General features: G+C 50.6%; 1 protein-coding gene across 1 annotated transcript in view; it reads left to right on the top strand.

The window, feature by feature from the left end:
- The first annotated feature begins 38 nt into the window (after window positions 1-38).
- LOC107115461 (transmembrane protease serine 11F-like) overlaps window positions 39-11,356 on the top strand; it is a 40,329-nt gene continuing 29,011 nt past the window's right edge. The window contains exons 1-5 of the mRNA XM_015417175.1: window positions 39-123; window positions 2,426-2,544; window positions 3,332-3,399; window positions 5,100-5,263; window positions 7,307-7,345. Coding sequence (XP_015272661.1) covers window positions 63-123; window positions 2,426-2,544; window positions 3,332-3,399; window positions 5,100-5,263; window positions 7,307-7,345 — 451 coding nt within the window. The 5' untranslated portion in view covers window positions 39-62. The remainder of the gene's footprint in view (window positions 124-2,425; window positions 2,545-3,331; window positions 3,400-5,099; window positions 5,264-7,306; window positions 7,346-11,356) is intronic.

The following is an 11,356-nucleotide window of genomic DNA, read 5'->3' as shown; positions in this document are numbered from 1 at the left end:
GAATGGCTGGGTCAGTGACAAAAAAGAGAAGTCTGGAACCATGGAAGATCGCACTGATTGTCATGGCAGTGTTGGCGCTTGTTGCAATAGTCATTGGGTTGCTTGTATACTTTTTGGTGTACGGTGAGTACGTCAGTTTTCTACCTGATGTGAATGGATAGCACTGGTAGTGAACTCTGCAGCAATGATTCCCCCCCCCCCTCAGTTTTTGTCCTAAGGACAGCCTTTATCCCAGGGCCTACGTCAAAATGAAATTAACCCGTGCCTGGTGATGGCAGGATAATGTGTCCTCAGGAGCCCTGCCGCCCACTGACTTCCACCATCTGTCCATCAACAGTTTACGGCCTTTCACTGAACCGGCTTCTGGGTGTGGCTTCCAGGCCTCCGCTCCCCAGCAGGCCTGTCTCTAAGCCAAACAAAGCACCCCTTCTCCCAACGGTTCCCAGCCCTGTCAAGCAGAGGGTAGGAAGGGGTCATCTTGACTCTTCCAAAACGTCTGAAGTCAGGTGGGATTTGAAAGAGCTGCCCCCCCCCCTGCTTAGGCTGTCTAGAAAAGGCCCTGCACGTTCGTCTAGAAGAACTTCCTAGAAAATTCATATTTACTAATGGAGATGAGAATTTCCCAGATGACTCAGAGAATTACCCAGATTACACTGGAAATGGATTAAAAATCCACACCTCTTTTTTGTCACTGGCTGGGAATCCAAGGATTTTCCTGCATGTGCAGCCAAAGCTAAGCGCAAAGCAAAGGGCAGTTTCTGCCTTTAAAGCCTCAACATCTGGTGCCCCAGGGGTGGGGTGGGGGTGTCGCCTGGATCTCCTAGTGGCCAGGCTGGCCCTGGTATGTCCCTCCCCTCCCCTCCCCTCTCCCAGCCAATTGTTGCCCAAATAGTTTACCTGTGAACAAAATGGGTTGAAATGATCGTATATGTCTACAGAATAAGTTCTTTGTTTTCAGTGCTCTGCACAAATTTTCCACAGGACAAATTGACCTCAGACCTTTTCATGCTGCATATTTGGAATGAGTGAAATGCTTCAAAAAGAGAAAACATTCCCTCGGAGATCTTTTTCCAGTGCTTCCCCCGTATTTCCCCATTTTTTCATTGGAAGAGCTGAAGAAGTCCGAAGACTGTACAGAGTGGCATAGATTCTCTGTGTGGAAAACTTTGCCTTATGGAACATTTTACTCATTCTAAAAGGGAAAAAAATTTAATAGGAGGCTGTCTCAGTGCTCCCCCAAACCTTCCAATTTTCTGCTGGGAAGTTTGGGGGGGTGGGGGAAGGGCCTTGAGAAAAATGGTTCTATTCTGAATTTTCTGGATTTTCCCCCTCTCTCAAAACCCCCCCCCCCAAAATCTCTACTTCAGAAGGAGCTTGGTGGGGCCTGTGGCGACAGAAGATCGGTGCCAACTGTGGGCTGGAAAATTCCTGGAGATTTGGGGGTGGAGCCTGGGGGCGGGGGGTCTGAGGAGGGGGAGGGAGCTCAGCGGGGGGGCATCATGCCCCAGGAGGCCCAGGGGTCCGCCCTCCAGAGCAGCCATTGCTCCACGGCAACTGCTACGCATAGTCCGGAGATCACTTGTAATTCTGGGAGATCTCCATGCCCCACCTGGAGGCTGGCAATCCTAGTCCGAAGGTTTTGGGGGGGCGTGCCCGGCCGTGCCCAGTGTCCCAGGGGATGGGAAAGGGAAGGCGGAATCCATGAAGAAACCTCCCCAGCCAAGCGGCCTCTCCCCTGTGATGCTGAATGTTCGTGCATTGGCATAAAAGACTCTCAGTATTTTGTATCGGTTGTGGGTCTGCAGGACAAAACACTACATACCTTATGGGGACCCCATCATCAGGACATATCCAACCAGTGCTTCGCCGACTGCACTGGCTCCAAGTTGAGTACCGGATCAGGTTCAAGTTTTCAAGGCCCTAACTGGTCTGGGAGCAGCGTATCTACGGGGCCGCCTCTCCCGGTATGCTCCCCGAAGAGCATTGTGCTCTGGGGATAAGAACCTCCCGCAAGATCCCTGGCCCAGAGGGTGCCTGGCTGTCCTCAGCCGGAGCCCCGGGGCTTCTTCAGCCCTGGCACCGGCCAGGTGGAGCTCTCTGCCCAAGGACATCCGTTCCCCCGTGGGACCCGGTACAGTTCCGCAGGGCCTGCAAGGCAGAGACGTCCCACCTAGGCCTATGGTTGAGGACAACAAGTGTAGCTCTAGGAATGGCCAGAAACTCTATGATCAGTGAGAGCTGCCAGCACTGTCTTTTCTCCATGCTTTTATTTGCTCAAGCGCTTTAGCACAGCTGGAAATCTACCACTGAATCCAGCACTCCATCAGCTCACAAATATGACTGCAAATCTCTAGGGAACAGGAGGGTTGGCAGACCAGAACGGTCAGCGTCACCTTGAGCTTCTCCCTTTCCTCTCCCTGTACAGACCAAAAGAAGTTCTATTACAGTGCTGCCTTTAGAATCAACAACGTGGGCTATCAGCCTAGCCTGGAAAAACAGACCTCAGCTGAATTTAGAGAACTGAGCACAGCCGTCGAGACACTGGTGAGTGGGAATGGCCTCTTCCCTTTGGACTGCCCTCTTTCCGTACTTGGTGATGTGGGATGTTTTGTTTTCAAAAACCTCTCCTGCGTGATCCTGACAAATTTCACTGTTTCAACGGATACCTTGAAATCCCTCAAATGCTTCCCTTCCAGTCCCTTTGCCAATCTCCAGGTGGTTCCAGCCACACATGGACCACAGTGACTCAACCAAGGCTGCACCCCACCCATGTTCACTGTGCAGAAATGATTCTAGTCCAATTACAACCTGGAGTTGACAACACTAAATCCTGGCCAGAAGGGCTTGGTGTTTATCTGGTGTGATGCATCTCGTTGAACATCCATCACAGCCTAGAAGATTATTGGCTGCCCTCTCCCGTTCCTGGAGGAATTTTATAGTTCTCGATGCTTGAAAAAAGCAAAGAACATTCTGCAGGATTTGTCACACCCTGAACACTCCCTGTTTGAACTGCTGCCTTCGGGTAGAAGATATAGGACAATTAAAACAAGGAAAAACAGATTAAAAAATAGTTTTTATTCGAGAGCTATTTTTGCTTTAAATTCTGTATGAAATTGGAATTTGGGGGACATTGGTGGTTTAAGTTGCAATGTGAACCTTAAGGGAGTTATGGGTTGGTTGTGAATGGTTGTGTGAGTGTATATGAGTATGGCTGTAGATCACTGAAATGATTGCACCTTTAATTTTGTTGTACTATGTACAATGACAATAAAGTATATTGTTGTTGTTGTTGTTGTTATTATCATTATTATTATTCCTTTCCTTTTAACAGATCAACCAGGCATTTCAAGCTCATTCTTTAAGGAAAAAAATGATCCATTCCTATGTCGTGAGGTTCAGGTATGTCGGATGACAATCCAACTGAAGGACTTGGGCTGTAATGGATTCCCAAAACTGGATTGGGCTCAGAGGGCCTCGGACTTTCCTTGAAAGGCCTGGGATTTGGGCTTGATTAGTGCCCTTGGGGCACTTCATTGAGGTTCGCAAGGGAGAGCTTTCTGCTAGTACGCGGCCTCTCTCGCTCCGGGGGAGAGGGGTGCTGCTTCTTGTATCTTCCTCCCCAGGCACCACAGTGCCCTATGAAAAATAAACAATAACAAATATTAGTACATTTCTGTGAAATCCCAGGGACACGAATATCCTTCACAGTAAGAATAGGCCAGTGATGTAATACTCTTCTCTATTGCAGGAGACTGCCTGGTCCTCTTCAGCTGAAGTGTCATCCAATGCAAATAAAGTGCAATAGCCAGTAAAACGTTCTTTGTGTCTTTCTTATTCATGTCTTCAAGTAGCACAGAAAGTCACGATTCCGCAGACAGGCTTACTCAAACACCCGTCTCAATAGGCTTCCTCAGAGCAGAATACGTGCAGACTGTACTCAGCTTCTTGGCTGCCAGATCTCTCTCATAGGCATGAATAGCTCTAAGATCATGATTGCCACACTGCGGAATCGTGACTTTCTGTGCTACTTGAAGACATGAATAAGAAAGACACAAAGAACGTTTTACTGGCTATTGCACTTTATTTGCATTGGATGACACTTCAGCTGAAGAGGACCAGGCAGTCTCCTGCAATAGAGAAGAGTATTACATCACTGGCCTATTCTTATTGTGAAGGATATCCGTGTCCCTGGGATTTCACAGAAATGTACTAATATTTGTTATTGTTTATTTTTCATAGGGCACTGTGGTGCTGTGGTGCCTGGGGTGGAAGATACAAGAAGCAGCACCCCTCTCCCCCGGAGCGAGAGAGGCCGCGTACTAGCAGAAAGCTCTCCCTTGCGAACCTCAATGAAGTGCCCCAAGGGCACTAATCAAGCCCAAATCCCAGGTCTTTCAAGGAAAGTCCGAGGCCCTCTGAGCCCAATCCAGTTTTGGGAATCCATTACAGCCCAAGTCCTTCAGTTGGGGATTGCAAGACTAGATCTAATGGGTGGAAATTACCAGGGAGTCGTTACCGGCTAAATATCAGGAGAAACTTCCTAACTGTAAGAGTGGTTGAGCAGTGGAACAGTCTGCCTCGGGAGGTGGTGGATGCTCCTTCACTGGACGTTTTCAAGCAGAGGCTGGGCGACCATTTTTCAGGTATGTTGTAGGTATGTAGGGCTATCTTTCAGCTCTGCTCCTGCAGAGTGCAGGGGGTTGGACTAGATGACCTGCAAGGCCCCTTCCAACTCTAACATTCTATGATTCTAAGAATAAGAAAGACACAAAGAAGATTTTACTGGCTATTGCACTTTATTTGCATTGGATGAAGCTTGAGGTGAAGAGGACTAGGCAGTCTCCTGCAATAGAGAAGAGCATTACGTCATTGGCCTATTTTTATTGTGAAGGATATTTGTGTCCCTGGGATTTCACAGAAATGTATTAGTATTTACCAAACACTTGAAAAATTGAATTGGCTTTTCGTAATTACATCATGGTTGTTGTTGCTTATTTTTCCTCTGCCAATCCCGTGGTCTCTCTGGCTCCCATGCAGGCCCTGCTTAAGCACAGGCAGGGCGGGAACCAGCATCCTCACTTGCATGTTCTCTTTTGCAGCCCAGATGAGGGGGCTGTGCTGGCAGATGCAGTGCTGGTCTTTAAGTTTGTTGCCTCGGACAGCCGAAAGGTGCTCTGGGAGAGTGTCAACAGTGCTCTGCTGAGAAGGCTGAGGGCACCAACGGGGTCCTTGAGTATTGACCTGGCATCTTACCGGCTTTCAGGTAAGTGTCACAGGCGGCTGTGTGGATCTTGGTTGGGTCTTTTTTGATGCTCTTTGTTTCTCTGCCCTGTGCCTCGGAAGTGGAGTGTGTGTAGACTCATTTCCTGCTCATCCCTTCTTGCTATATAACAGCTCTTGTGGCCCCACGCAGCTTCTTTCCTGCCAGGAAAATGTGATTGTTTTGATCAGCAGCCCATCAGGCGCCTCCCTTGGTCTGCCCAGGAGTCCATTCGGCTTCTGTCCTCGTCTTGGATACTTCCTATATTGGGTCATCTTGGTTGGTCTTATTTCAGGAGTTAGATGGATTTTGCTTTTGGATATCTGTGGCTCTTACAAACACCAGGCAGCAAATTAGAAGTAAAATTTGCTTGACCAGACCATGCGCAGAAAAATTAACACAGGAGGGAAAGGAACAACCAGCACATCTGTAACAGTTCCTTCCGTGATGCATAAACTGGAAAACTTGTTCGGTCTGTGTCAGAACCGTAATTCCAAGTTCTTCTGTCTTGACCCTCAGCAGTAGGGAGGAGGTACATATGCAGCTAATCCTTGGGACGAAATGAGCTTTTCAGAGTGAGCTGTTTGGAATATTGTCCTGACCTGGCTGGCCCAGGCTAGTCCAATCCCATGCTCCAGGGAAGCTAAGCAGGGTCGGCCCTGGTTAGTATCTGGATGGGAGACCGCACAGGAGGTCCAGGGGTTGCTGCGCAGAGGCAGGCAATGAGGAGCCCCCTCTGAAGGTCTCTGGTCTTGGAAAACCCAACAGGGTCGCCATAAATCTGACAGCAGTTTCCACCACCATTTGCAATATTAAGTTCCTCACACCTGCTAAGCCCTGAGGTGTCGCAAACGAGAGAACGCAAAATGGCACTCTAGGCAGCTGGCTTTGACTGTGATTGTGGTTGGGACACTGAGAGACACATTGCCCCATGGGGCAAAATCCACCGGAAAGGTCTTCTGTAGAATCATAGAATCATAGTGTTGGAAGGGACCTCCAGGGTCATCTAATCCAGCCCCCTGCACAATGCAGGAAATTTGCAAATACCTCCCCCCCACACCCCCACTGAAATGAACAGGAGCTTCTCGGGGGGATACAGTGATGAGTGGACAGGGAAATGCCAGTCAGCCCCCAAAAGCAGAAACATCTGGGACAGTAATGGTGTCATCCCTGTGACTGATCCCAGGAGAGCACGGGGTCACTTCTCTTGGCAACTTGAGCCTCTTTAGACTCATTTGGGTGGTGCCTGTGGTGGGGCTGCTCCGGCTCCATGCTGGAGTGGGGCACTGTCACACCGGCCCTGTGGAATTGTTTGTCCAGGCTTCACACTGCTGGGTGCTTTCTGGCAACATAACTGCGTGACTCTCTCTGCAAAGGCCCATGAAGGTCATTGGCAGGGTACACTCTGAAGAGTACAGAGATATGCTGGAACTGTTGTCTCTCACTGGAATCTGACCCTGCAGGAATACACTAGCAAATTCATTTAGCTCAGCCTTTAGCTGACGTTTATTACAAAGGCACTCGGCCCCACCCCCCACTCCCCCGGCATTCCCTGTTTCCAATGTATTCATCAGATATTCATCCTACTTGTTGGACTCCGACTGTGTGTTTCCAGTTCAGCAACGTGAGCAGGTAGGCACAGATTTGTGCATCATCGCCCCCAGCATGCCCGCATCACTTCCGGGTGACATTGCTGTTGGGGGGGATTTCCTCCCGCTGGCCAGCTGGCCGGTGGCGGGCAGGAGCCCACAAAACTGGGCAATGCCTCGCCCCCACCTGGGGAAGGGCAACCCTGGGGCCAACCTACAAATCAGGGACTGGTGGCTACAGTCCAGAGACAGTAGGATTTCCTAGACCATTGTGTAAGCAGAATGCCATCTAGGGGACGAAGCACTGCAGATAAGCCCGGCTCTCACGGACATCGTTTTAAAAGTCAGCTTCAGTTCTGCCCACTATCTTTCCCCCTCAGGAAAACACACTCAGAGACATGGAGATAACTTAAAGTGGCTGTTTTGAAGTGATGGCCTTTTCTCTCTTCTTTTCCAGAGATTCCTGCAGAAAGTGGTGGAAATCTTATCTACAGCTGTGAGTACAGAAAATGGGTTCTGTTCTGGAAGGGTGGGGCTAGAAGGGGCACCTCCTTGAGCACAGAAATCCGCCCGCCCCGTCGGTCACTTGGTTGCAGACTCCAGGGGTGCGGATCCCTCCTTAGACATTTGAGGAGGAGCTATCCCTCTCCCCATTGTATTGACTTTCCCTCTGCTGAACCTGGCGCTTCAGTTCTGACTGGCTAGTGTTTCATTGAAGGAAAATATTTACAAACAAAATGCCACGGGAATTTCATTTGTCTTTAATAGTGAAGTCTGGCTCCCATCTGTGGATATGTAAATCTGTGAATTGGTGCCACACTGATACTAAACAGATTTTTCTGCAAACTAAGGGGACCCCCAGGTTTGAAGAAAAATCTGAAATATTAAAAAAAATACAGAGTTTAAATTTCCTCCAAATTGAAACAAAGCACCATCTGCCCCTCCCCTCAGACAGCTGTGACCTCAGCCCTTGTGCCTACGGAGACTGCAGGACCACATTTCCCAGCATGCACCAGAGATCCTATATATCAGATACCAGTTCCTTCAGTATTATGCAGTCTTTTTTAAAAAAACAACTTACACCTTTTCATCCCTCCTCTCAAAGTGTTTTCCTCTCGCCTGAAAACATTTAAGTGAGAAGTTGCCCCTGAAGTTTTCTCTGTGTCGTCACCCTGGGGTGCTTTTACCAGTGTGCTCTGTGAGCCACTCTGATTCTCTGCATTCCAGTTTTGTGTGGGAGGCTGCTGTAAATTTATTATATTTTATTTATTTGATTTATATCCCGCCCTCCCCGCAAGTGGGCTCAGGATGGGTAACAACAGGAATTTTACAGAACCATTAAAACAAAATATTGCAATAAATTACTTAAAATCATTTAAAAGGTGGCAAAATCATACATTAATTTATAATGTTCCAGCAATGCTAATAAACAGCAAAGCAAAGAGTCGCAGTAGAAGAGACCGTGGTGGGGCCAACATAACAGGGGAGCTTTCAGCGAGGGAGGCCAGGATGGCTGGGGGTCGGCTGCCTCAACTGAAGGCCTGGCGTAACAGCTCCTGCAGGGCCCCGACTTCAAATCCCGGCCAGTTCCACCAGGCCCTGGCCCTGGCCCTGGCCGAGGCTAAGTGGACATCCTTTGGGCCGGGGGCAGCCAGAAAAGGTGGGTCAGCAGAGCACGAGGCTCTCCAAGGGTCATATGGGGAGAGAGGGTCCCTTAGGTATGTCGGTCCCAGGCCACAAAGGGCTTTAAAGGTTAATACCATCACCTTGGAACGGATCTGGCTCTCAATGGGCAGCCAGTGCAGTTGGCGTAGCCCTGGCTGGAGGTGCACCCACACAGACGTTGCAGTCAGCAGGCGCTGCCGCATTCTGCACTAGCTGGGTTTTCTGGATCAGATTTGAGGATAAACCCGCATAAAGCAAGTTACAGTAATCTAATCTGGAAGTGACCCTTGTGTGGGTCACTGTAGCCAAGTCCTGGGAGGAGAGATAAGGAACCAGTGGCCTGATGCGCAGAAGATGATAAAAGGCAGACTTTCTCATTTAATTCCTTCTACAATCTAGTGCAGCTGTACTGAGAGGATGCAGTACAGAAATGAGATCACCCGTGCCGGAGCATCATTGAGAGGATGCTGTTGCATCAGGATACTGTACAAGGAACAACATTTTAATTTGGGATTTATGATCCTTCACTGCCGGAAAAAACCCTGCACTGGATCCTTCCGTATTTCCATCATGCCTCCCAGTTCCCCTTAAAGTGCACTGCCGCGTGGCCCACAGTTTTGAAATCATTGGTTTAGAAAGTCTGATCCGTCCTTGTTGCCGAGTGACTTAAACCTGGGTCCTCGTGGCGAGCAACCTTCTCTGGCATGTCTAGCCAGTATGAGGAGTCCGGAGGCTGACTTGATTTTGTCACGAGTAAATGACAGGCCCATATGAAATGCAGATTCGTGTCCATCAGTACATCTTGAGGACATTTATCTGTCATTTGATGTCATCACGTAGTGGCCGTTTCCTCTCCCTTTTTGGCACGTGGTTGGTTGCTGCTTTGAGGGGTGGGTAATTGCATGAGGAGGCGGGAAGGGGGAGAGTTGAGAAGGGGGAGAGCTCAGCCCACCGATACCCTTTTCAGCGGCATCCCAGCATCTCCTGGCATGTTTCGTTTTAGTCTCAGGCAGCATCAGGAAAGAAACAGCCCCAAATTTTACCTTGAATCTGTATTACAGCCCATAAGCCAGAACAGGGGTAGATAGATATTGAGAGTGGACACAGATCATCTTTTCTTCTCAGCCATGACCTCTAGAAATAGGGTTACCACCTCTGGGTTGGGAAATTCCTGGAGACTGGGGGGGTGGAGCCTGGGGAGGGCGGGGTTTGTGGAGGGGAGGGACTCCAGAGGTCTGTAATGCCACAGGGTGCCACAGTGGCAGGTGCAGCTTTCCCCCTCTTGGCATCCCTGTTCCACATCTGCTTCCAGCTGTTCCACATCTGTCTGTCAAGCAGCCTGCAGAGGCGCAGGAGCCATGAGAGGCCCAGGGCCCCTGCAGGTCGTGTCCTGCAGGCAGGAGGGTTCAGAAGGGGCTGAAAACGTCGCTGCCACTCTGCACCCCGCAGACCTCTGCCTCCCTCTGCCTCTGCTGCCGGATCCTGGAGTCCCGCGGACAGGACTGCTCAGCAACTCTGACACCACCCCAACTGTTTGTGCGGCTCCATGGGGCAAAGGGGGGCAGCAGGTGCAGTGGTTAGAGTGAAGTGCCTGGCATCAACCCACAAAACTATGCTCCTCCTTGCATGGTGGGACTTTACCTGTGCCTGGGGGTCATGGCCAGCATCTCCCTCTGCATCCTCCTCCATGCGAAAGACACTCTGCTTTCCCTGTTGAGGGGGGAAGGGTTGCCTAGCTTGTAGGTGGTCTTCCTTCTTGGAAGAGGGGCGGGGGAAGTCCTGCCAAGCCTTGTGTGGAAGTCCGAATCCAGGGCTGAGTCTCCTCTCACTGGAGAAGGGCAGTTGGGTGTTGATGCTTGGAGACGACCTACGGCAGGAGACCTGCAATCGTTGTTGAAAGATGAGTGACCGCAAAATGCTCTTCCCAAATCCCTTGCTCGACTTCAGGCACACAGCCATAGACCTTTACCTTGTCTGAACTCCCTCGATTGCACGATGTTGTGTATGCTGGCCGCCACAAGGGGCCAAGGCTCTTGGTCTCTCCAATAGGAGGTGGACAATGGAACTAGGCTCTTGGTCTCTCCAATAGGAGCCAAGGGAAAGGAGGAGGGAAATTCAAACCTCCCAATGGGATCCAGGGGTGTGCCCTGGATATGTATATAGTTGGCCTGCTGGCCGTTTGTCTTTGTCTTAGTTGTGTAAGAGTCAAGCGTGCACCATGTTATGGGAGCTGAGTAGGCCTAGCCACGCGGTCAACCCACTACACAATAGTGGCGACGAAGGTGGGATGCAGCGCTAGGCCACCCCAACCGGAGAGTGTCTGAACGGAACGGCCCCACAGCCGAGCGATGACTGAGTCCTCTTCAGCCCAGCAGATCCCGGCTTCAGCCCCGTCCAGCACGATGACGACCGCGCCGGGGCAGGGGAGCCTGCTGCCGCCCTTCGACACGGCGCGGCCGCAAAAATGGGGTGCGTGGGTTCGAGGCGTAAAGTCCGCGCTCGTGTACTACAAGGTGACGGACGAGGCACAAAAGAGAGGATTCCTCCTCGCCTCCTGCGGCACAGACGTAGTGGCCCTAGCCGAAGGTCTACTCTCCCCGAAGGACCTGGACGCCTGCTCGTTTGAAGAGATCGTAAAGGTAATCCAGGACCACTATGCACCTAAGCCATCGGAGATGACCTGCAGGCTAGCGTTCTATGACCGGAGCCAACTCGCATGGGAGACGGCCGCGGACTTCCTCGCGGAGCTCCGCCACTTGGCCGCAGATTGCAACTTCGGGGCACACCTCGACGGAGCCCTCCGCGACCGGTTTGTCGCGGGATTGAGGGAGCAAAAGCTCAG

Source organism: Gekko japonicus, unplaced genomic scaffold (genome assembly GCF_001447785.1).
Source record: "Gekko japonicus isolate JY-2015 unplaced genomic scaffold, Gekko_japonicus_V1.1 scaffold1314, whole genome shotgun sequence".
Classification (NCBI taxonomy): domain Eukaryota; kingdom Metazoa; phylum Chordata; class Lepidosauria; order Squamata; family Gekkonidae; genus Gekko; species Gekko japonicus.
Note: the sequence above shows the minus strand (reverse complement) of the source record. Positions and strands in the feature narration are given on the sequence as shown.